This window comes from Papilio polytes, unplaced genomic scaffold, assembly GCF_000836215.1.
Source record: "Papilio polytes unplaced genomic scaffold, Ppol_1.0 DF823692.1, whole genome shotgun sequence".
Lineage (NCBI taxonomy): Eukaryota > Metazoa > Arthropoda > Insecta > Lepidoptera > Papilionidae > Papilio > Papilio polytes.
Genome location: NW_013525512.1, coordinates 470,245 through 497,015, shown reverse-complemented (window position 1 = coordinate 497,015; position 26,771 = coordinate 470,245). Strand labels below are relative to the sequence as shown.

General features: G+C 35.4%; 1 protein-coding gene across 1 annotated transcript; it reads left to right on the top strand.

The window, feature by feature from the left end:
* The first annotated feature begins 205 nt into the window (after positions 1-205).
* Positions 206-26,057, top strand: LOC106104008. The gene is made up of 6 exons (XM_013283943.1): positions 206-353; positions 22,113-22,301; positions 23,634-23,837; positions 24,006-24,077; positions 24,434-24,664; positions 24,755-26,057. Exons 1-5 carry the CDS (start codon positions 288-290, stop codon positions 24,659-24,661), a joined length of 759 nt encoding a protein of 252 aa, XP_013139397.1. The 5' UTR covers positions 206-287; the 3' UTR covers positions 24,662-24,664; positions 24,755-26,057.
* The last annotated feature ends 714 nt before the right edge of the window (positions 26,058-26,771 follow it).

Sequence of the window (26,771 nt, the reverse complement as noted above, 5' to 3'; positions counted from 1 at the left end):
TCGTTTAATCAACTTCTATAAAATACAATTACTTTAAATAATTCAATAACTTTTACTGTTGTTTGTGAGAACTGTCTGTTAAATCTAATGTTGTAGTTAAAAAAAGAAAAGTGTTAAATTATTATAGTTTGAATTTTAAGGGTAAATTGGGCGTCGATATGCTGTCCATCCCTAGTGGGCGCGCGTCACCAGGCCCAGCCCGCGCCCGCCAAACGGCAGTGCCTTACGCGGCGTGCTCGCGGTCATACGTGTCTTATGTCGTGATAGTTCAGTGAGTGAGTGCAGCCATGGGTTGCGCCCGGGGGCTCTGCACCGCTGAGAAGATCTTCATATTCATCAACATAGCATTCGCGGTAAGGAAATCCTTTAAAATATCTATTTTAATTCATACTTTTCATCTAAACGCATTCGAAATGTCAATATAAACACTGGCTTTGTCAATTCAAATCCCGAAAGAGCTTCTGTATTAAGATAAATTATGCAACGATTAGTCAAGTGCATGGTTGCTTTAATTGTTTAATGTCGGTTAGGTTTACTTTTTTAAAAAATAACGATCAACATTGTCAAAAATGCAGAAAGCGATGCGCGTTTAGTATCAGTTTGTGCATTCACTCCTTCCCTCACGTTTTTTGTTCCCGAGCTACCTGATTGTGGGTTCCATTTTATTTACCATCCAAAAAGTCTTAAGATCCGATTGATTTCAACGAACTTGCTATCGGATATTATTCATAAATTCTCCAACGAGAACTTGATTGTATTTTTAGTAACCAAATATTTAGCTTTGTTGTAGACTGTCCTGATTTCTTGTTATTTTATGCATGTTAGTTTGAGGTTTTTGTTACTGTCATTTTTAAATTTACTAAGTAGGTATACTTTCGTATATTTCAATGTAAAAAATAAACCAATGTTAATTAAATACAGATGTTCATACCCTTTTATATTTGAAACATAACGAAATCTGAGAAGTGAATACTAAGTTCTTATTATTTTCAATTACAACGGTTAAAAAGACAGTAAATTATATGAAAATGTTTGCCTGCACTTTATAAATAAATCAAATAAGTTAATGTCTTTAATATAAATACCCAGTTCTTACACTTTTAGTTATTGGATTGATTTTAGTGTCCGTATTTGTGTAATCGTGTGGCATGTCACAGATTATCTCAAGGGTCATGCTGTTACAATTGCTCCACTGAGCTGAGTAACCGCCGCGAAGACGTCACCAAAACTCAAGTGGGCTTGTTAACTGTGATAGCTGCATATTTGAATACACGTGAATGATATACTATCTTTAATAAGCTATAAGTATAGCTTTACTACATTTTTGACGTCGTTTCACTCTTTGTCTACTGCTGGACAATTTAAACACATTCTTTGCCTCTCTTATTCAACTCTGCATGATGAGTCCCGGATAGTGGTCTTCTATATACTAATATTATAAGAAGGGGAGATTTTTGTATCTATTGCAATAACTACAACTTCATACTAATATTATAAATGCGAAAGTTTAGATGTGTGGATGGATGTTTGTTAGAGTTTGTAGCCTAAATGGCTGAAGGGATCTCGATTAAATTTGGCAAAGCTGTAGAGGATAGTTTGAATGAACACATAGTCTTGCTTTTGTTTTTTTATTCCGCGCGGACGGAGTCGCAGGCGAATGCTAGTATACTAATAATATAAGGAGGGAAGATTTTTGTATGTATTTCAATAACTAAAACTATTGGGCCGATTTCCAAAAATCTTTCACCATTAAAAAGCTACGTTATCAGTGAGTAACAGATTATATCTTTTTTTTCACGCGGTCGAAGTCGCGAGCAACAGCTAGTTTATATTTTTTCTCGAAGATCTTGGTTTACTAATTTATCACGACAAAAATAGATACCTCCTGATTGTCGCTAACTCGAATGTTAATTTACGTTTGTTAAATAAACAAAACCGATAACTACTGATGTCTCTAAAATCTAAAATCACTTGAAATTACCAGATTTTTGAAACATGCCTATTACAATTTCTTTCATTCATCCAAAAACTTTAGATTTAATCTAGAGATAATCTTATAATGCGATCGTTAAAACAATTTAAAAAAACTCTTAACAGAGTTTTGTTACGATAATTTTTTTAGAATTGTCTTAAGACAATCGTAAATTACTTGAACAATAGTTACTTAATACATTGAATTGTGCTAAATTATCTAAACACGGCTAAACGACCTTCGACAAATGTGCTGAAAATTTTCGTAAGCGCAATGAGACAACATGCGATGCGATTGCTGAATTAGCGGTACACGAGGTCAAATACATTTCGTCCATCATAAGGGTTCAAATAATGTTGGTTATGAGACTTAGAAAGAGATGGACTGAAAGATGACAATATCAAGAAAGGAGTGATGAAAACAGCTGTAAAATCTGTCATCTATCTATACTATTATAATAAAGCGTAAACACACACTTCTTTGTTGCCTAAGCTAACTTAAGCCTAAGCTATTGCCCGAGACTTCAGCTGCGTGAAATTTAAAAAAATAATAAATAAGCGAAAAAATATAGCCTATGTTACTCACATATAAATTACCTTTTTAACGGTGAAAGAATTTATAAAATCGTTCCAGTAGTTTTTGAGCCTATTCATTACAAACAAACAAACAGTTTTCCTCTTTATAATATTAGTATAGATATTTGCTGTGCTGACGTTACACTGTGACGCAGGACAAAGAGCGTGGACATCCCCGTCTTTAAACTCAACAAATGTCACGTATTGTTTACTCAAACAAGATACAAGTTATAAAATATCCATAAGCTAATATTATTGTATCCAAAGAGGTCAAGGTTTTTCTTTCAACTGTTTACTGATTAATAATTTAAAACATTGTTAGAGCGTTCACATCGTAGACTAAACCATCGCACAACTGTTTAGTCACTTTGATTCCTATAAGCTTATATGGAGGTTATTATTTTAACAGTGGTAGAGCCCGCTTTAACATCTTCGCACGAATTGGCCGGCTTGCCCGATGCAATACCACGACCACACAGAAAACAGGCGTGAAGTGGAAGTTAATTCCGCGTTTCGTCTGATGAGTGTGGTGCCGGAGGCCTAATTTTAATCCCTTCCCCTTTCCACCCTTCACTTAAGAGAAAAGTATGGGAAGGAAGAGTGGATTTGATGGAGGAGACGCATAGGAAGGGGAAATATTATGGGAAGGAGGATTGTATACGACGGAGGAGGAGACGCATATAAAAAGGATATTTCCCCTTCCTATGCATCTCCTCCACCGTCAAATCCACTTCCCCTTCCCATCCTCTCCTTATAAGAAAAGGGTGGTAAAGAGAAAGGGACTTAAATTAGGCCTCCGGCACCACACTCATCAGACGAAACACGGAATTGCTACCATTTCACGCCTGTCTTCTGTGTGGTCGTGGTATTACACCGGGCGTGCCGGCCCATTCGTGCTAAGATGTTAAAGCGGGCACTACCACTGTAACTGTACTAAACTGTACTAAACAGTTGACTGTTTCGAAACAATCGACAATCAAGTTTAGTCAAAAGTGTGCGCCCATTCTTAATGTGTGTTGTTTTTTAGTACTTAAAAATCCCTCTAGGTCGCATTTTAATTAACTAGTGACTAATTGCATGTTGTTTTTTATCTTGAAAGATAAAGAAAAAATTACGTAACAACTGTGGCCTTTATTTGCTGAAACATATACAAAAAAAATAGTTAATACGCCCAAATACTAAAACATATGTATATGCAACATAATGAACCACGTTAAAACTACTAATTCCATTAAATTTGTTGTCTGTCAGATTGTAAGCATGCCCTAAAACCGAAGTGTTTAAGTTTCGTTTCAGTGTTCTGCCGTCGTATAAAAAGAAGAAATATTTCGACAATGGGCCATATACCACAAAGTCTAAAACTCTTCAAATTAGCGATTAAATATAAATATAACTAATTTAAATATATGTTTAAATCTATTTTAATCAAAACTTGATCGCGTTGAGACAAAAAATTCCATTTATAACATAATACCAAAGAATTATTTATTTTAACATGCAAAAATTAACTCATAAATATTCTATTTGCGTGTATTTAGTTTACATAAAAACAGAAAGACAGTAAGCTTTGAACTTTTAAAAGCTTTGCGTCGAACTTTTTGAGGTAAGCTTCAGATGCCCATTTAAAATGGCGTCCCTTCTTGCGCTGACATTTTGTGGTCAAAAGCTCCTAAGTAGATAACATTTAATTAAATTTTTATTCTGCAATGTTTAGGTAATTTTCATAAAGCCTGCTATAATTTTGTAAAAAAAAATATTATTCAAACTGAGAATATTATTGCAAATACAAACAAAATATAAAGTGGAAAGATTTGTACGTATGTATTGTAATAACTCAAAAACTACTGGGCCGATTACAAAAAATCTTTCACCATAAAAAGCTTTATTATCAGTGAGTAACCGGCTATTTTTTTATTATTTTTTAAATTTCACGCAAGCCAAGTCGCGCGCAACAGCTATATTTAAAAATGAATATGTAAAAAGTATATCGAGTAAGGGTTTCGCAGCCAATTCAACTGTTTAGTTGCACATAAAATCGAGTAGTGATCGCACTTCTATATAAACTCATAGGAATCAAAGCGCGACTAAACAGTTGTGCGAGAGTTTAATTGTGCGCGCTTAACACGTGCTGACTTCTTTCCGTGTAACAAGTTACAACTCTTCGTAAAATCGGTCAGTACGCGCCTTCACACGATCTATGGTTTATGAATTAACTACTTTCGCTCGCGACTCCTCGTGGTATTAAAAAAAAAACTAAGTAGCCTATGTTTTCTTCTAGTCTATATTCTACATCTATACCAGATTTCATCGAGATCCGTTCAGCCGTTTAGGCTACAAACTGTAACAAACATACATCCATCTTAACTTTCGCATTTATAACATTAGTAAGAAGATTGAGATCAAATAAACAACAATATTTTTTCTCTAGACGAGACAACGACATTCCTTGAATTATTGATTAAGTTTACTCAGTAACAGTTTATATTTAAAATGTTTAAACGCAGTTCAATAGTTCGGGGTCAGCAGGTCTAAACACGAGTTGGGTGCTGGAAATAAGCAGGTAAAACGTGCTTAGAATTAAGTACTTCAAGTTTACATTCTAATTCAAGTAACTTAAATTGTATTTAAAAACTAGTGTTGTCGGCGACTTTTTACACGCAATTTTAACATAAAAGTAGAAGTGCCCGTCTGTCAGCTACCCTTCAGTGAAAGTCCGGCCGGTCGGCCCAGCCGTTTCGGAGATTACCGCGAACAAACGCCACTTGCGGACAGACAGATAGACAAAAAAAAATTAAATGCGATGTTCGCTTTTAGCAGATAAACAAAAGCAAATAACTTATGTGTTTTATCATGCTATATTCTACATGTATACCAAATTTCATCGAAATCCGTCAAGCCGTTTAGGCTCCAAAAACTAACAAACATCTATCCATCTTAACTTTCGCATTTATAATATTAGTATGATTATTTTGTCATAAGTACTTAAGGAAAACGCTAAAGTTTATATAAATTTTAAACATTAGCTGTTTTATATAGTGCTAAAATAAATAAATTTATCATAAAATTCATGTAAAAAATACATTTAAAATTACAAATGTATGGTAGTTTATGAATTATACGCGCACTAGACCACGACGTATGGTATGTTCCATTCCACGTGCCAGTGTTGGAATGCAGTACCAGGACGACAGTAATGCCCAAGTAGTACAAGTCAGGTCGGTGACCGCGACGGCAAAAACTCTTTAACAGTTACCGTTCTTCTGCAATACTTTGAAGTCTTGCATTTCGTTTTTACTATTTAGCTTTGAGAGTGGATTAGGTTCTTGGTTATTTTGAGATGTTAATTCCCGATTTTTTTTTTCGTATGACTAAGGGCTTGTCCCACTGGCTGATAGAGGCTCAGATGGCTTAAAATGACGTCACTGACATATAAGGGAACAATATTCGATATTTCAGATTATCGGACAATTTACAATTTGGTGGGACAGGCGCTAAATCTTTAAATTTAACTGATAATTTGACTGTTCAGTTAAAACTGAGCATTTTTATAGCGAGATCGGGGGTGACATAATCGTATGCATGTTATTTCTTATTATTTTAAAGTCATTCATGTCCCTACCTCTTTACAATGTAACACAAGCACCAAGGGTGTTAAAAAGCATCCAAACTTAACGCTCAAAACACTATGTCGATTAACGTAAAACAACTCTGAAATTCATGAAAACAAACAACATTTAAGAGCGGTTATAGGGTTGCCAAGTATTCTCGTTTGACCCGAATTCAGGTTCGCATGGTACAGTCGAGGCAAACGCAGCTTATAAATTTATTTGTACGAAAAAGTTATACAGCTAGTTTATTTTTATTATAATCCTTTCTTTTGCACTCATAGATAGCAGTATCTAATTAGTTATTTGTAGAAAGAGGAGTTTGTTTCGTTGAACAAGGCCATTTTTCCTGAAGTGGAACACCGCGGATTATCACTACTGTACATACATCTAATGCCTTTGACATGAATGTCGGATCATACAAGTCACTGCAATGTTGTGATGTTTTAGTAGTCATTGTTGATAACTGGTTGTTTTCTTTACTTCTAGTTCGAGTATACGTTAATTGTAAGTTGGCAACCCTAACTACAGTTCACCGCTTGTTATGAGTACGGTGTCAAAGCTCGACCTAATTAGGAAATACGGTGCGCCATCTAGACGCCTAAATGTCGGCCGATGCATATTGCATGACTGTACTAGATAACCTATTCAGCATACTTAATCTATGTTACTTTTATAGAAATATACAAAATATCCCCACTCTAATTTCGATTTGATTTTTAGTGGTATCTTTAATAATCAAAATTCTATCAAGAGAAATATTTAAACCCTATTTTTAATATGTTTTTTGTAATACTCTAAATTAATATATTTATCTTACTTCTTACTAATATTATAAATGCGAAAGTTTATATGGATGGATGGACGGATAAATGGATGTTTGTTAGAGTTTGCAGCCCAAATGGCTGAACGGATCTCGATGTAATTTGGCATAGATGTAGATAATAGTCTGGATGAACACACAGGCTACTCACTTTTGTTTTTTTTTATTCCACGCGGACAGAGTCGCGGTCGAAAGCTCGTATTATATATGCGAATGTTTAGATGGATGGATGGATGTTTGTTAAAGTTTGTAGCCTAAACGACTGAACGGATCTTAATAAAATTTGATTTAGAAAAGAGCATAGTCTGGAAGAACACATAGGCTTACTTTTGTTTTATTTTTAATTCTACGCGGACGGAGTCGCGGGCGAAAGCTAATAGGTTATAAATCAATTTGATCAAAGAATAAAAGAGTGATTTAACAAACGATGCAAAAGCTAACGTTCCATGTAAAATGATTGAAAAACTCAGAAACGATTTCCCTTATCGGATGAATAACTATTTACCAAGGAAAAGAAATTCATTAATCGAATACACAAAATGATAGACATTCTATAACTAGCTGTGGCCTGCGACTTCGCCCGCGTGAAATTACAAAATAATACAAAATATAGCCTATGTTACTCACAGATAACCTTTCTATCGGTAAAAGAATTTTTAAAATCGCCCCAGTAGATTTTGCGTAAAACAAATACATCAAAAATACAAATCTTTCCTCTTTATAATATAAGTATAGATAATTTCTTCTTACGCACGAGATATTAATTTTATACGCAGTTCTAATTTATTCATCCATGTGACAAAATTAACTGAACACACATTTACCTATCTAATCAAGTGTTTACATTACAAATGGCTGACCAAATGTATTTAAATTACCAATATTATCTTACTAATATTATAAATTCTAATGTTTACATGGATGTATGTTTATTAGAGTTTATAGCCGTAGCTGATCGGATATCGATGAATTTTGGCACAGATATAAAGCTTAGATGTTAGAATTATTCTAGATTCGTTTTAGTATCTGTCCGTTAGTAATACATTCAACAAGCTTATCATTGAAATATGCCGGGTACTAATGTTTGTATGAGGTGTCGGCCGTTATGTTATCTATGACGTAACCGCCACGTGCGGCCTTCCGACAACTGTTTTCATTATCAAGCTTCACGACATAAAATAAGGTGGACAGAGAAACATTACCGTACTATGCGAATTGTCAAAGCGCAACATACGCACAGTTTTAACTAAATGTTTGTTCTGACTAACTTTCGCCAGGGACTTCCTCGGCGTAGAATAAAAAAAAAAGCAACTTATGTGTACCTCCAGACTATCCTCTGCATCTATACCAAATTTCATCGAAATTCGTTCAGCTGTTTAGACTACAAACTCTAACAAACTTCCATCCATCTAAACTTTCGCATTTGTAACATAAGTAAGAAGTAAGATTAACTGAACAAAGTAAGTTTTTTATGTAACTGTAGATATAAATATATTGTAATTAATTAGTAGATACATTAGGTCATCTTAAAACATGTATCAAATAGTCAAATCTTGCTATAAAAGCTACATGCCACCAGTAGTGGTGTCAAATGTCATCTTAACCGTTTATCCAAATGCACACATATTAATTAAAAGAATAACTAATGTTTAGTACCGTGCTGTAGAGTTGGCGCAAACTCTAGATTATCGACATAAACGTCACGTCCCTAGCTGGCAGCTGTCAATGTCACTGCAAGTATGGATAGATTGGCGCGCAACCTGAGTCCTGCCGGGAAGTGTTGCTTTGAGTTTAAAGCGACAGTATCAATTAAATAAGTTGTCTAAAACTAATGGCAGGGTCAAGATAAGCGAAATTAAAGATATAATAATTCGAATAAAGTGAGAAAGTGCACACAACTTTGATTAATAATAGCACAACTGTTGTGCGATTGTCGATTGTTTCTCAGTCAATTCAACTGTTTAGTTGCACAACCATAAATCAAGTAGTGTGCAAAGCGAGACTACACAGTTGTGCTATAGTTTAGTCAAATGTGTGCAGGTGCTTTTAAACTGTTAAGGAATTTTCGGAACAGCATTTAATATTTAATTTAACTGGCATTGAACTATGTATAATGAGAAATACGAAAAACGTCCAGTATATCTATACTAATATTATAAAGAGGAAAGATTTGTAATTTGTATGTATTCGATTCACGTAAAAACTGAGCCGATTTTAAAAATTCTTTTACCATTAGAAAGGTAATTTATCTGTGAGTAACATAGGCTATATTTTTTAATTTCACGCAGGTGAAGTCGCGAGCAGCAGCTAAATAAATAATAAATGGTTAACAAACTTCGACATAATATTCTGAATAAGTTAAGTAGAATTGAGTTATTATAATGCTATAAAACAGTAGGTAGTTGTTGAATTAGTAACCGCAGCTTCATTTTACATCTGCATTGTTCTCGGACTTCGGCGAAAGATGACGCGATCACGCCACCTTTTGCAGCCAATGAACTTACAACAAACAAAATCACGACCCACAAATACCTATATCATTTGAAGGGTTAACTTGTACATGGGCGTCGCCAGACAATGATCGAGAGGTGGGCAGGCTGATGATAAAAAAAAATTACGTAGCCTATATGTTCTTCCAGATTATCCTCTACGTCTATGCCAAATTTCATCGAAATCAGTACAGCAGTTTAGGCTACAAACATCTATACAACTAATCTTTTACATTTATAACATTAAGTAAAAGTCATAAGAGTAGTAATTGATATTTTGTTGTTATATTGCGTTATTTTTGTGGTTCTCTAGGGACATTTAATTTGCAAACTTTCGACTCTCTTAGTGGGAGGGGCAGCTGCCTAATTTAACTAATTCAAAATGTCAATTCAATTCGTAGACCACCCAACTGGTCGACTATTCTTTAGTCAAAATGTACTCTGTATTTATTGCTTCGTTGTTATTCTCGTAACATGCAAACGCCCGCACTGTTGCCTCGTATCGACAAATTCTACGAAATGTTCATGGTATGATCGAATGCCAGTGTTCAAATTGTATGACCAATAAAAGCTTTCGTGTATTTCGTTTTATTTTCTTAGATAGACATTTTTATTTCAGTATAGCTGTTAGCCGCGACTTCGTCCACGTGAAATTAAAAATTTTGAATAGCTTTTTAATAATGAAAGAATTTTTAAAATCGGCCTAGTAGTTTTGAGTTATTTCAATGCATAGAGAAATACAAGATTACAAATCTTTCCTCTTTTTTATATTAGTATAGATATAGATCTTCAGATCTATGAATCTTTTAGTAAACTGTAACTTTTTGTGTAACAGAAACCACAGAAAACCAGGAAATCGCAAATATATTCGAATAAAGAATTTGAATCTTGTAACTATCGCTGCGTTACTAATCTATTTCGTTTGCTTAAGGAAACAAAATGTTATTTGTTCACAACCATGACTGTATTCACGGTAAAAAGTATTTGTGACGTCACGATTTGAATCATCTACAAAAACTCTTTCAAGCATTTGTTTGAAGAAAGAGTAGGGGATACACCGACCGAAAAACTTGATCGATTGTCATACCGGTCGCAGGGTTCGATCTTCGATAACCGGTATTAAACTCGAATCAAGAAAACCGGTTTGAGTGCACGCAATGTTTACACGCACTTTAACAGTAAGTTTCCACTGTCAAAATATAACGTACTACCTTTCGCCCGTGATTCCGCCCACGTGGAATTAAAAAGAAACAAAAGCGAGTAGCCTATTTGTCCTTCCCGACTATCCTCTGTCTATAACAAATTTTATCGAAATCCGTTCAGTCGTTTAGGCTACAAACTCTAACAAACATCCATCCATCCAAACTTTCGCATTTATAATATTAAGTGCTAGCTCTTCGCGTGCGGCTTTGTCCGCATGAAATTATAAATTTATTGTTTGCATTTGTTAAATTATCAATAGCAAATGTCAAAATTACATGACATGATGTCAAACCAAGGCAACCTTGATTCCTTGATGTTGGCAGCAACTTACGGTCTATTCTCCATGTTAGGGTTTTTATCCAAAGTATTTACCCCTAAGTTTAATAGCGTGCAAATATATAGCCTAAAGCATGACATAAGTATAGGGATTTTTATTAAAAAAAGAATTATTCAAAAATATGCTGTAATTGCGGATATCTTAGGCAACAAAAAAGTGTTTGTTTACGCTTTATTATAATAGTATAGATAGATGACTAATATGAATATGATTGTCTCAGTTTTTTCAAATAGAATGACAGAGACGACAATATGTATGTACAAGTGTTGTAATTTAAACCCACTGTAATGTATAGTCGAACAGGTTGCATTCTTCATCCATTTAGAGGAAGCGAGAAATATTTATCTCAACGTAAGTTTTATATATGAATACAAATTCTTTTAAAGCAAAAAAATACATACGAACAGGTGTTCCGCTTACAGTCATTTAGATATAGATAATTATTTTAGAAGTCTGTTAAGGGAAAGAAATAAGAAGTAAAGACATACAAAATACTTCTCGTCTAAAGTCTATTTGTTGCTTGTCTTCTGTGCAGTGACACGGGCATAGCTAGGGGTAGAAGAGCAGTAGGGGGGGTTCACGATCTGCCAACCTTGGAAATCTTGGAATTATTTTTAATAGGTAATACAAAATCGGCCTAAAAACTACTAGTTTTGAATAACACCATATTAGTGATGGTCCCTCCTAGATCTAGCCAAATCATCAACTGGCAACGGCTATGTGCTTAGTTCTTTGGTTACATTTCTATTATAGTTTAAGAGCGGGCGCACACCATTAACTAAACTATATTACAATTGTTGTGCGATTGTCGATTGTTTTGCAGCCACTTCAACTGCTTAGTTGCATAACTAAAAATCGAGCGTTGTGCTCACCTCCATACAAGCTCATAGGAATCATAGTGCGAGAAAACAGTTTTGCGATAGTTTAGTCAAAATTGTGCGTGCGCTCTTAAGGTTATTTGATTAGCTAATATGAAAATTACTGTCTATTGACAGCTGTTTGACGTCAATACATTGTTAACTTAGCTAAGGATTCGTTTACATCGACCGTAGCGATAATTTGCATTAAAAATATGCTCTGCTTTACCTTCCGGTATGAACGGACCCTAACCCTATAGTTAATACATGTTTTGTAATTGAAACGATTGTAAAAACTATTCTTGTCTGTAGTAATTAGTTCTTTATTAAAACGTAAATAAAAAAATGTGAAAACCGTACAGACAATCAATTGCTTTAATTAGTGTGTTGTACAATTAGTGCAGCTTTGTTGTTTTGATGATGAAAAATGTAATTTATGTGACGTCTGATGACGTCATCCTTTGAAAGAATTGATCGCCTTAACTTATCGAATGTGTAAAAAGAATCGAATTATAGCTCATTTTTGACCGATTTCCCAAAAGTCGGAGTATCTCTCAATTACTCTGTTTGTTTTGTTTTTTTTTTGAAGTGTGTTACGCCATAACTCCGCCGCTAGTGGACCGATTTTGTTAATTCTTTTTTAATCCGAAAGGTAGTGCTTGCATGTGCGTCCCATTTTTTTGTTTGATTTTTGGAGTCAAAGTCTACGACCTAGTTAAATAGTTTAGGTTAAAATCGCGCGGAGAAATTTGGGGTCTTTTTTGCTTTCTTTGCTTATTAGGATTCAATATAAAAATTAAAGTAATTGAGTCTCAATGGGTCATACCCTTGACTTGTTATCTGCATCCTGGGTTCAAATCCAATGTACCAATCAGGTTTATAGATTGTCAAACTCAATTTCATACATTTACACGGCGTACTTAATCTTACTTCTTACTAATATTATAAATGCGAAAGTTTAGATGGATGGATGGATGGATGGATGGATGGATGGATGGATGTTTGTTAGCGTACGTAGCTTAAACGGCTGAACGGATCTCCATAAAATTTGGCACAGGTTTAGAGCATAGTCTGGAAGAACACATAGGCTACTTTTTATCCCGAGAATACGGTTCCCGTGGGATTCATTAATTTAGTTTTTTAATGTTTACTCGATCATTCTGCAACGCTTCAACATATCTTATTGAAATTTGGCACAGATATAAAACAAAGTCTGGAGTACACATGGGATAAGCTTCATCCCCGAGAAATGTCCGTTTCCGAGGGATACGTAGCTTTTTGTAACTTATATAGTTCGTATGTTTTCTAATACCACGCAGACGAAGTCGCGGGCAACAGATCGTGTGAAATAAAACGTGATACAGAAGCACATATCTACGAAGAAATTCAAAGATATATGTGAAGTCAACCAGCTTGGTTGACTATGGGCTAGTCATCCCTAGGCTCCAAGCCGTATAATGAGGTGATAATGATTGAAATAACTAGAAATCAGTCTACCAAAATGTTCAATAAATGTTTCTTTACTTGATCAAAACAGGGTGTTTTCCTTATTTTACGTCACTATAAGCAATAAATAGACCCAGCTGGGTCGCGTGAAGTGTAACAAATTGCCTACGCCAAATAACCCTGATTTATACGAAGCCGACAATATCCTCGACCTTGAACTCACACTGGCTCATCTTAACACGTTTACTGCCACTACAATTTTGAAAGCGAACTCGCCAGACAGTGGCACTCAAAGTGTTAAAACAATTTCACAAACAGATGATAGCATATTGTAACTGTTGAACCGGTAACACACCTTACCGTTTAGAGGCAGAATTGAATTGTATAGTTGTCAGTTGACGGTGTGCTACGGGCATTAGAAAATCGGCCTTTTTGATTGGTTATTGCTACACATTCTTTGCAGGGATATGTAAGTTTTTATTTTTAAATTGAATGGTCTTAATTACCAACTCTATAAAGGATAATTACAACGATCGTAGCCTAATTTATTCATACAGGAATCATTAGCTTTTTCCTGTCTAGAGTAATTCAAATTATTGCAAAACATTTTATTAAATGCCGGTAATACCTCTTTAGCATAAATTACTATACAAGATTATATTTAGAACAAGTGTAGTTTTTATTTTAAAATGAATAATAAAGGAAACATTACAGGTTTCTTAAATATTAATAAAAGAGCTTTTTAATGTAGAGGTAATTATTAATAAAACACATGTATGTAAATTTCGCGTATAAAATTAACAATTTCAAGTAACTTTGAATCGTATTAGCATATAGTGATATAGACTCGTAACGAATACGACCGTGGCCTATAACTTTGTGATTTACGTACAGACATTTAAAAATACATAGACGAGACGCAGTGGAAAAAATTTTGTTCACTGGTACTTTCTCTGAAAGGTACTATATCAGTTGTCAAGTTTTGTGCCACCTCGTGTCCTTGTATTTACCTGTAAAAACAATTTAACAAAGTTATGATAAGCCCCATCTATTTTTATAAAAATACTTAACAATATCACAAAATAGTTTATAAACATTTTAAAAATATTTAAAAGAAATCTTATTGGCAATAAATTTAAATAAAATGTATATTCACAAGTGATTTTGAGAATCTATCAATAGATGGCGTTAATGAAGTGTATTAAAAATATTTAAATAAAGTCGACGTAAAAATGTTTAAATTAAGTGTCAACTATGCCACCTCTACATGTTTCAATCTCTTTGCGTATTGAAAATCTGAATGACTTAGCTTAGTGACGCGTTGGGTAAACAAAATCCAAGATGGCGGTTACTGTACGTAAAAGTTAAATAGTTTATGTTCTTACATTAATTTATTTACACCCTTTAATTATCTTTGACATAAACATACATACATGTGCCTAATTGCCTGGTCCGTGCCAAATCAAAACCGATATTCGCTGTCTCATAAGGTGAAGTCGTGAGTGCTTATGATATTCCCATACTTTTATAAAGTACTCGAATTCCAGAAAGATCAATAACTGCCAACTATTTATGTCATCCCACGCCTGTTTTTAAGAACTTCGACTCATCTTGATGTACAGTGTAATCTAGCCGTGTCCCGGTTATTGGCACACTACAGTAAGCAAGGGGTGGTCTTTAGATCCCTAGGTTCTTAGGTCAATTTCCGACGCAGACGAGTGGGAAGGAGAAGGCGGACAATATGCTGCTGCCCTCGCTTCCTCCTCGTCTATAGCTGCAGGGCGCTAAATTGGGGGAATCTACCGTCTAGGTTAAGGGCTGAACCTCCCTCCTGTAGAGGGTGCTGCCAATGGCAGCGGACGCAGACGTAAGCAACAGCGTGCCCGTGGCCCCGACCTAATGCGTTGGAGGAAAAAAAAAAGTTCTTAGGTCAATCTAAATTGGGCATTAGTATCCGACAAGAGAAGATCACCAACGCTACCTAGTCTAATTCTTGGGTAAAATAAAATATATTGGTTTGCTTTAATTTTAAATGTTGAAATGATTTTTTCCCTGTTTATATTGGAAGCATCTCCGTTATCAACTTGTGTCGCCGACTGTACTCTGAACTAAATTTTTATGTACGACGAACAAGTAGGTCGTGCTTACAGAAACAGAAAAATATTACAGTTTAACATACAACTGTAGTGGATACTTGTAAAAGCAGGAAAAAAAAACTTTAAAATGATTACGAAAACTCAATTTCAAAGAAAAAGTATACTGTTGCTTCTTTCTTCAGAACAGCAATATGAATCTCGATTAAATGTGATAATGATTATTAGTCTTTTTAAAAGAATATATACCAAGAATCTTACTTCTTACTAATATTACAAATGCGAAAGTTTACATGGATGGATGGATGTTTCTTAGAGTTTGTAGCCTCAACGGCTGAACCGAGCTAGAAGAAATTTGGCATAGATGTAGATTATGGTCTGGAAGAACACAAAAGCTACTTACTTTTTTTTTAATGCGAAAGTTAAGATGAATAGATGTTTGTTAGAGTTTGTAGCCTAAACTGCTAAACGGATTTCAATGAAATTTGTCATAGTTGCAGAGGATAGTCTAGAAGAACACATAGGCTACTTAGTGTTTTTTTTAAATTCTGCGTGGAAGAAGTCGTGGGCGAAAGCTAGTACACTTAGATACAATGTGCTTATAGACTAGCTATCCTCACTCGACCTCTTTACCTCAGACCGCATACCAGAGGTCGATAAAGCATCAATGAGTGGCTGTCTACTATTGGAGGAGGCAAGAGGACCGATTGATTCAACTGACCTCATCACCTTTGATTAAACATGAGTCGGCAGTTGATATGTCATTGAGCACAATAATGCTTTTATTATTGAAGAAAGAACGGTTCCGTTTCTGACAATATTTCTTTTTAAATGTTATCTTCGGCTGTCATATTTGTTATGTGTATATATTTATAAGTACATTTTTTAATTTCCATGGACAGATTCTCAAATATGATTTTGTTACTATCATGTACTCGTTTTATATTGTAAATCTATACATATAATAAAATTGGTGTGTCTGTTTGTATATCAAAAGATGCCAGATTTGAGGAGGATGATGTATTTGCGTTGCTGATAACGAAAATCCCATTTAATATTTAATGTCTGTCTGTCTGTCCGCAAGCTGCGTTTGTTCCGGGTTACCTCCGAAACGGCTGGGCTGATTTTGACCGGACTTTCACTGTAGGGTAGCGGACATAGACGGGCATATAGGCTACTATTTATCTTATAGCGAGGACGAAGTCGCGGGCAACAGTTAGTTAAGCAATAAGTTAGTACACACATCTAGAAAATGGTTATTTGTTGCGAAACGTGATTTTAAATATTTAATAGTTGGACCATTTGATTTAACTAATTTTTACAATGTTACATCGTAATAAATAACAACACGCATATTATAATTTTACTTCATAATTAATATTATAAATGCGAAAGTTTAGATGGATGGATGTTTGTTAGAGTTTGTAGCCTAAACGGCTGAACCGATTTTGATAAAATTTGGTATAGATGTAGGGGATAGTCTGGAAGTACATATAGGCTACTAACTTTTGTTTTTTTTTTTTAATTCTACGCGAACGGAGTCGCGGACGAAAGCCTTTGTAAATATATTTATCATACATGTGAGTGTAAATTGTACTCGGAGTCATCTAAATAGGTATTTATCTAATAAATGTTACATTTGAATACAATCAAAGACAAAACAAAGGAAGTATTTATAGCTTTAAGGAATACTTTATAAATATATGTTGCAGTTTATTTCATTGTTTGTTAATCTTTATTAATACGCATTTCTGTTACTATAATTGTATGCTAGTAATCAAATGTTGGATATTGTAAACAAGATAAAGACAGAATCTCCTATAACCAACATTTAGGTAGATCAGGGTTGACCTAAAACATCTTATGGTTAAAACTAAGGTTGTAACGGACGCCATAATGGAAGCGGATGCGGATGCGGAGGCGAAGAGCTTCACCGCTGCAGAAGCGGAAGCGGAGGTCAATAATAAAATATGAATTGCGATTTATTAAATAAACAAAAGGGATGCGGAAGCGGTGTTCCGTTACAACCCTAGTTAAAACAACCAATGTTCCGGAAAAATATTTCGTTCAACCCTAACTTAGAACAATTGTATTAATGCTGCATTTATGCAAATGCATTTCCATTCGTAATAATCAAATCACAAATGCTTAGAGCGCACATACCTTTAACAAATTATCGGACAACTGTTTAGTCTCGCTTTGATCCCTTTGAGGTTATATGGAGGTGCGCACACTACTCGAATTTAGTTGTGCAACTAAACAGTTGAATTGCGTGCGAAACAATATACAATCGCACCTAATACAGGTAAAAAAGTTAATGAAAATTATCGACCTGGCCGTACCAAGGTACCGGCGTATTGATGAATTTTGGGACATATACTAATTGGAAGAAACGCAAGTAAATGACAAAACGTATAGACAAATTTATAAACGCACTTGTTGTCTGTTGTCTTCTATTAGTTTATATGAAGGTTCTCTGAATCTATTGAGGTTAAGCGCTTGTAAACGATTATAACATAATAAAATTATACTTGTCCAGCAGTATGTTAGACCATCATAGCTAAGAGTTATTTATTTACTGTTTGAAACATTTTTAATCGAAACAGTCATACAAAGTGTATGACTCAACTATGTGCTTCATGCATATTTGTCATATTCACTGCGATTAAATATAAAAATATAGTTTATTAGATTTCGCCCGCGACTCCGTCCGCGCGGAATTAAAAAAAAAACAAACGCAAGTAGCCTATGTGTTTTTCCAGACTATCCTCTACATTTATGTCAAATTTCATCGAAATCCGTTCAGCCGTTTAGGCTACAAACTCTAACAAACATCCATCCTTCCATTCATCTTAACTTTCGCATTTATAATATTAGTATGATGTGGTTTTATTGTAATATTTTGTTGCTATATAAGAAATAAAATAAACTGTACGATTTTTTGGTTTATCTTTACTATTAATTAAATTGGACATTAAAACAGCGCATGAGGACAATTCTAATAAATAAACTGTGAGAATGAAATCAATCATTTGTAATGAACAGTATTGACTTACGACGTTTACAATGAACTTGAAGTATAATTAAATTAAATAGGAAATCTCTACTATTGTTAACTAGAAGCATGACTTATTTTATATTTTTGTAATAGTTTTGTTAGCTGTAATATGCAAGAATAATGTGGCTTTTTATATGTATAAAACGCATCAAACGAGCAAGCCCCTTACCTTGTTTTAAGTGACCTATCAATAAACAATAGATATAGACAATAAATTAAAAGACCAATCCTATTTTCTCTATTCTCACATCTCTCTCTTTCCCTTTATATGTATGTATATCTTGTCTATATGTATGTATTAAAAGCGGGAACACACCTTTGACGCAACTGTTTCACAACTATAGTGCGATTGTCGATTGTTCGCAGACAATTCAGCTGTGTAGTTTTACGACTAAAAACGAGTAATATGAACACTCATATAAGCTTTTTTTTTAAATATAATATAAGGTGGTAAACGAGCAAGCGGCCACCTGAATCCACCGAAATGGAAAGCAACCGCTGCCTATAAACATCCGCAATTGCAGATGTGTTGCCTACCCTTGATTGACAGAGGAGGAGACGCCCAGAAAGAGGACAATTCTCCTTCCTATGCGTCTCCTCCACCGTCAAATCCACTTTTCCTTTCCATCCTTTAAAAAGGGTGGAAAGGGAAAGAGACTAAAATTAGGCCTCCGGCACCACACTCGTCAAGCGAAACGCGGAATTGCTTCTACTTTACCACTGTTTTCTGTGTGGTCGTTGTATTTCACTGGGCGAGTCGACCCACTCCTGCGAAGATGTTAAAGCGGGCTCTACCACTGCTAAAATAGCTCTTAGAAATCAAAGGGAGACTAAATAATTGTGCGATAGTTTATTCAAAGGTGTACGCGCTCTAAAAGTTGACAAAATATATTTACGTCAACACTCATACCCGTAAATTACGTATTAAATGGGAATTACTTTATGCAGCTTAGTAATGAACGATAATATGTGTAAACAAGTCTTTGTGTAATATATGACTTGTATGTCGACCTTTGTACAAGTTATTTAGTATGTCCTGTATGACATAAAAGTACTAATAAGGTATTAAGAATACAATCGGGGAAACTGTCAGTGTTTCAAATTAACACGTTTACTGTGGCAAGTAAAATCATAATTCTTCATCTAGTGCGGCGGCGGGCCAAAATGCGCCCCCAATGATATTTCCGCCAATGCGTGGCAGGTCTTTATAGACCCACCAGCAATAGCATAGATTAACTTTCTGGAAACACAATTTTTACATTTTATATAATGTAATGTATACACCTGAGATATAAAAAAAAACTACAAAGATAACAAGGTTGCTGCAAAAAACATAGCAGCAGGAAATAAAGAAGGAAAAAAAAATGTATACACCTGAGATAATCGTTTCGCACTAGCGAGAGGGACATAGTTTTCTTCATCCGCACCATTTAAGTATCGCGTCAGGCCGATATCGGCCTGCTACGCAGCGAACATATTAACAAGAACATTTTGTATACTATACGATGGGGAACAATAACCAATAAGACGCAAAACTTGGATGTGATGCTAAAAACTAAAACTACACTTCCGTTTTAAGACACACAATAGATAACAGAGAACTATTTGAAGCTCAAACTGTTATTTTTTTAAACTGTTTTCGTAAGACTTCTTTGTTAAAGAAAGAGGTCAGTTCGGATAGCTGTAGGCGATGTGATATGAATAGTCTTTGAATGGCAGCTTTTTATAAAAAAAAACTATAAAGGTTCATTGTTTACTATGATTACAATTTTTAAAACGTACGTGTTGTTATCTTACTTCTTACTAATATTATAAACTAGCTTTCGCCCGCGACTCCGTCCGCGTGGAATTAAAAAAAACAATACTAAGTAGCATATGTGTTTTCCAGACTATCCTCTACATCCATACCAAATTTCATCAAAATCCGTTCAGCCGTTTAGGCTACAAACTCTAACAAACATCCACCCATCCATCCATCTAAACTTTCGCATTTATAATATTAGCAAGTATGTAAAAGTTTAGATGGATGGATGTTTGTTTGAGTTTGTAGTCTAAACGGCTGAATGGATTTCGATGAAATTTGGCATAGATGTAGAGGATAATCTGGAAAAACACATAGGCTATTCACTTTTGTTTTTTCCAATACCACACCGACGGAGTTGCGGGCGAAAGCTAATAAACTGTAATAGATATCTGATGGCATTCGAACTTACAAGAGTGGAAACAATTTAGACCAGTCTTTTGCAAAGGGCGATAATGACGGTAAAGGCCATTGAAAAATATTGACGGTAATTTTATATTATTGTTAATTTAGCACAAATAAAATAAAGAGGAAGTAATCAATTGTGAAGTTCCAAAATCATCGCTCTTTCTCTTTCTCTTTGTAGTAGGAAAAGTCTCGCATGATACAGTTTTATTTAAACTATAGAAAATATTATGTTGTTTAGATGCACTACAAAAAAACAGATTTCCCAAGACAGCAAATCGAGATATTACAGGTAACAGTTATATTACATATGGACTACAGGTTTTTGTTCAAGTTTTGTATGAGGCGGAAACATCACATGTTCTTAATATACTAGGAAGACATAAGTGTGACGCAATTGGACACATGCAATGCATTCCTGGCGCTGACGTCAGGCAAGGGAAAGTGTACAAGTGTGAAGGTTCCCAAGGGACGTATCTGACGTCTTCCATGGTACATACTATCATCTGTCCCAGACAAAGTACCATTTGAGAATTTTTTTTTTATAATATAAGGTGGCAAACGAACAAGCGGCCACCTGAATCCACCGAAATGGAAAGCGACCGCTGCCCATAAAATCCTCAATTGCAGATGCGTTGCCTTATAACTATCGCATATCGAAAATTCGATAAGTCAAGTGCTTGTACTCGTACGTATATGTTTTAACACATTTTGAAGATTTTATAAGCGATATCGCTAATCGAAAGTCACTTTGTCTAGGGCAGTATAGTAATGAAACTTAGTTTAACCCTAAGTGGTTAGTACCTCAGATGTTACTGGCATCTACTTTGTTAATAACTAGCTGTTGCTCGTGACTTCGCACCCGTGAAATTTAAAAATAATGGAAAAATATAGCATATCATTGACAACGTAGCTTTTAATGAAAGATTTTTTTAAATCGGCCCAGTAGTTTTTAAGTTATTTCAATACATACAAAAATACAAATTTTTCCTCTTTTAAATAGAAATATTTTGGATGTGATAGGTGCATTATATTTTGATATGAAAAGAGAGAAATTGCATATTGTAGGTGTAAATTTAACGGTCGTATTTCACGGTTCACGGAGAGCGTCGGTGGCTCAGTGGTTTGAACACTTGACTTGTAATCCACAGGTCTTGGGTTCGAATCCCGCCCCCGTGTACCAATGTGATTTTCGATTTTTCGAATTTTCATATGTACATAATTTACCCGACGTTCTTACGGTGAAGGAAAACATCGTGATGCAACCTGCACATATCGGCGAAGAAATTCAAAGATATGTGTGAAGTCAACCAACCCGCACTTGGCCAGCGTGGTTGACTATGGCCTAGTCACCCCGTATTAGGGTAGGCTCCGAGCCCCTCGGTGGGGACGTATAGTGAGCTGGTGATGATGATGATGATGATTTCACGGTTATTGTGTTTTTACAGATGTACGCGGGAGCGCTGCTGGCGACTGCCGCCCGGCTGGCGTGGGACCCCAGCACATATACGTGGTTCAGATTCCTGTGTGCAGCGCAGTACAGGGTGTCCGCCGCATACGTGCTGCTTGCTGGTCTCTGGCTGATTGCTCTGGTTTACATCGCGGCAGCTGCACGTCGAGCTGCCTGCCTTCATATCGTATGTATTCACATCATGCTAAAAACTTTGTGAACCTAATGGTTTGGGGTATACCGATACGGTCGAGGGTTCGAATCTGTCATTCGACTATTGTCGTGAACCTTATCCTAGCAAAAGCCTAGAGCTTATTTGGAATAGTATAAAAATATTGGTAAATCAAAATACATTTACTAAAATTTTATACTAAAAAAATATGTACAGGCGCGGAAATCTGCGATGATCCACATTAGGAAAAATTGCCTTGTTTTTTGCAGCGAGAAACTCCGATTCTTCCTACAAATAATTTATTAGAATGATAAAAAAGAAACTAACCGACTTTTCTTACATACACATTTATAAACTGCGTTGTATTGAATTTGTTCCGCGTTTCGTTTCAAAATGTTCAGACGATTGTAATTTTTTGGGTGATTCACCGCCATTTTCCCCAACTGTACAAGGGAACCGGCCGAATATTTGGGGCATAAAGTGCTGACTCAGCGGTAATTCAGCCAATCTAATTCGTCTAATTATCACTGATTGATACCGCCCACTGGTGCAATTGTGAGCTATTTATAAGTGTATCTATGGTACTATAAGACTGCACACATTTGACTTAACTATCGCACAACTGTTTAGTCTCGCTTTGATTCCTATGAGCTTATATGGAGGTACACACTATTCTATTTTTTAATTGTGCAACTAAACAGTGGTCTGCGAAACAATTGACAATCAACAATTGCCCAACAGTTCTGCGATAGTTTAACCAAAGGTGTGCGCGTGCTTTATTTTTTTATTTTGGTGTAACTGGCCACTAATAAATTGTTGAAAGAATAAAAATATAATTTCAGGGTGTTGGGAACTTCATTTGCTAATCGAAAATCGCGTGTTTATTCACAATTATTGTTAGTTGTCGGGAAAACCGTAGTTTTATTGATTCTTTAAAATACTTTACTATGTATAAAGCGTTTCATATGTTCCCCGAGGTCTTAATATTATAAATGCCATAAATCAGATGGATAGAATTTTGGATAAAGGTTCGCAAAAGCTTTGTAATAAGTAGTGTACGCACACCGGAAACTAAACCATCGCACAACTTTAGTCTCCCTTTGATTTCTATGAGCTTATATGGAGTTTACATTACTCGATTTTTAGTTGTGCAACTAAACAGTTGAATTGTCTGTAAAACAATTAATAATCGCACAACAGTTGTGCGATAGTTTAGTCAAAGGTGTGCGGCCGCTCTTAAAATGTTTTGACACGGTTTTGTATATCAAGTCCATTGTAAACTTTTATAGCCTCAGAAACATGAAGCGATTGTTATTTTTTTTTAATTACCAACTTATGTTGTTTCAGTATGCGGGCGGCGTGGCTTGCTTAGCAGTAAGCGAGGTGGCGTACGGCGCGTGGATGGCGGCGTCCCTTGCGGCATGGTGGCGCAGCGCCCCGCAGGCGGAACTCGCGCGGCGGGCAATGGATCTCGTACATGACTTGAAGCCCGCATTGCTCGCCGTCGAACGGTACAGGGACATCGCCAGACCGATATATGACATTATTGAGGTAAGATGTCTAAAAAATGTAAGCTATACACGTTATATCTTACTGACAATCGAGTTTTAAAGTTCCCACATTTAAGCCTAACGTGTGTGGTCTGCATTAAAGACATTAGTTTCAAACCATTTGTTTACATTTCGATTTTGGAAATGTTTTTTTTTTTCTGTATTTCAGGAAGTGGAACGTGAAGCGCCCAATAACGTTGTCGTCATCATCATATTCGGTATAGTCGGAATGATTTTGCAGGTATGTGGTATTTAATCTTGTAGTGTTTACAATATAATAAGCTCTGTACTAGATAAAAAAATAACAATTAATATTTTGACATCATTATTATTCTTCGATATAAGTGACTTTCGTTACATTTGCCTTTGAAAATAGTAAAATTATAAACACATACAGAGTTTATTGCAATATGTACATAAAATAACCATAGGCGCCGCCTGCGGATGAACACTATAGGGGGAATTCCGATAATCAAGGGGGACGGCTAGTGGTAAAAATGCAAGTTATTTTTTGGGGCACTTCCTTCCTCCCACTAGACGCCATTGAAAGCCGTTGACGCTATTTTTAGATGAACCCCTCCCATCTTCCAAATCTAGATAGCAGCATTCGTGATGGCGCGTCGTCTAGCAGTACGGCGACGTAGCGCAGCAGAAGCTGGCCTAGGAGTCAGTGCGGCGAGCTGCAGCAGCGTGGAGCTGGAGAAGCGGCCGTGCGGGCCAGCAGCACACGATGAAGACAGCGACGCGGAGCCCGCGCCAGCGCTGCCCGGCTGCCGCAAGAACGCCAATCTACGCATGTACACTATATTAGACAAGATTTTCTAGCAGGTCAGTTGAGAAATATTTTAACGGGATGTGTTGTGTGGGATATATGTTATAATAAATATTTTTCTAAACAGCTATTTTCATGCATTTTAGGACGAAATGGAAGCAGGCGCGGTCAGTAGTAGTAGGGGGCGGCCGCGCCGCAAAGGGAGGCGTCGTGCGCGCGCGGACGCCGCCGCGGGAATGAGTCGTGACGCGCGGTGGGACGCCGTGCACGCGCAGTTCCGCGCTTCACGCACCCCCCGCGTACCCACCGCACCCCCCGCGCCCACTGCACCCACCGCACCTCCTGCACCCCCCGCGCCACACGCCGCACTACTAATACTGCGGACTGAGCTTTAAGAGAATGCACTACTCATACTATAGAAGTGGTATTATTAAACCAATACTACGTGAATGAGATCGTCACAACACTATTGCTTCACATTCGAACTAGTCAGTGGTTATATAAAAATGGAGTTTTGAACCTTATTGTCTTAAGTTAAAGTCCATTCTTCTGTTATCTTGACATGTTCGAATGTCAAACAATAGTGTTGTGAAGATCTCATTCTCGTACAGAATTGGTTTAATAGTACCACTTCTATAGTATGAGTAGAACGTTATAATAATGTGTTTGGTAAATAAATACTGGTAATTAAATTCAGACGAACACTGCCATCTCGAGATATCTCGGGTATCGTCTTCCTAGCTAATGTTGACTTTGACTTATGTTTTTAACATCAAATATCGCATTTACGAACAAATCTTAATCGAAACTTTTAACGAATTATCCGAATTTCGCTGTAATAATCGAATAGTTGTCGATTATATATCAGCGAAATTCGATTACTATAGATATTAGAATATAAGACAAACCATATCAATAGAACAAATATTTCTAATTTTAGTTTTAATATTCGTAAGTTTGCTTCGTGCGGACTATTTACTACTTTATTCCTAGTATGTTAGTTTTATACATATTTTTATATTAAAAATGATGTTATAGAAAGTTTAGAGTAGATACGTTGATGCTCACTAGGGATGATCGATGTTAAATAGGTTGATATCGATATTAATAAAAATATTTGTACAATCATCGATATGTCAAACTATACTGTTTCTTATATAATGGATTTGTATAACTTTGTCAAGTACCTTTTTGTTTTTATACAATTGATGTTTTTAATATCAATTTACTAGTGTAGTAAACAAAAGTGTTCAGAAATCGATATCTCCTATCGAATATCGATATAACATCGATAAGTATCGGCCATCCCTAGATCTTGCATCTTATTGTTTATGGTAAAAGTTGTTTACTATATGCATAACCTTTTAATTAATCGAATTAATGACAATTCTATATTATATTGAAATAAAAAAAATGTATTTACGGCACAGCCTTTTCTAATAGTTTAAATTGTAAAAAAAATTCAAGTTTAACAATTTGCCCTCTAGATGGCGTTGTTTCTAAAGCGTCATCTGTTAGTGCGTAGCCGAAACGACGGCATAATGTCAAAGTTTTATACAAATATAAACTATTTTAATCTCGAATCCTAGTTAGAAAATGTTCAGTAAACTCTAATCTGACTAAAATACGTAATTTAAGGTAATTTTTATACTTTTAAACTTTAAAATCATGTTAATTTTATATTTTACAAAGCTTCCAACAACCCATAAGTTAAGAACAAGCGTTTTAAATCAGATAAAAAGACAGTTTTAAAATTATTTTACCGTCCAGGCTTTCTGTTTTACGGCATATTAACAGGTGGTTAAGAAAATGTTTTTTTTTTAACAGAAATAAAAATATCCTTAAAACAACATGGACCAAGGTTATTTTTATTTTACGTATGCAAAAATAATGGCTTTAATAACTAAGTTAATTTAACTTGCCACTATGAAAATAAATAAATGCCACATAACCTCTTAGTACTTCGTCAATTTTATTAAGGTAATGAATTTTGGTAAACATCCATATTTGTCTATTTCGCTAGTCTTGCCATAACAAATAACATTGGAAATTATAAATTACCTCAGATATTACGATGGTAACAATATAATTTTAATGAAATGTACGGTATTTACACATTCCAGAATTTTAGCATTAAAAAAAATATATATAGTAAGTTTTATT

What these genes read in the sequence shown, in the direction of transcription:
- LOC106104008 (XM_013283943.1), top strand. Translation starts at nt 288, where the DNA reads ATGGGTTGCGCCCGGGGGCTCTGCACCGCTGAGAAGATCTTCATATTC. An exon ending in GAGCTGCCTGCCTTCATATC is followed by an intron (nt 22,302 to 23,633) that starts GTATGTATTCAC and finishes ATGTTGTTTCAG; the next exon opens with TATGCGGGCGGCGTGGCTTG. An exon ending in TAGTCGGAATGATTTTGCAG is followed by an intron (nt 24,078 to 24,433) that starts GTATGTGGTATT and finishes TTCCAAATCTAG; the next exon opens with ATAGCAGCATTCGTGATGGC.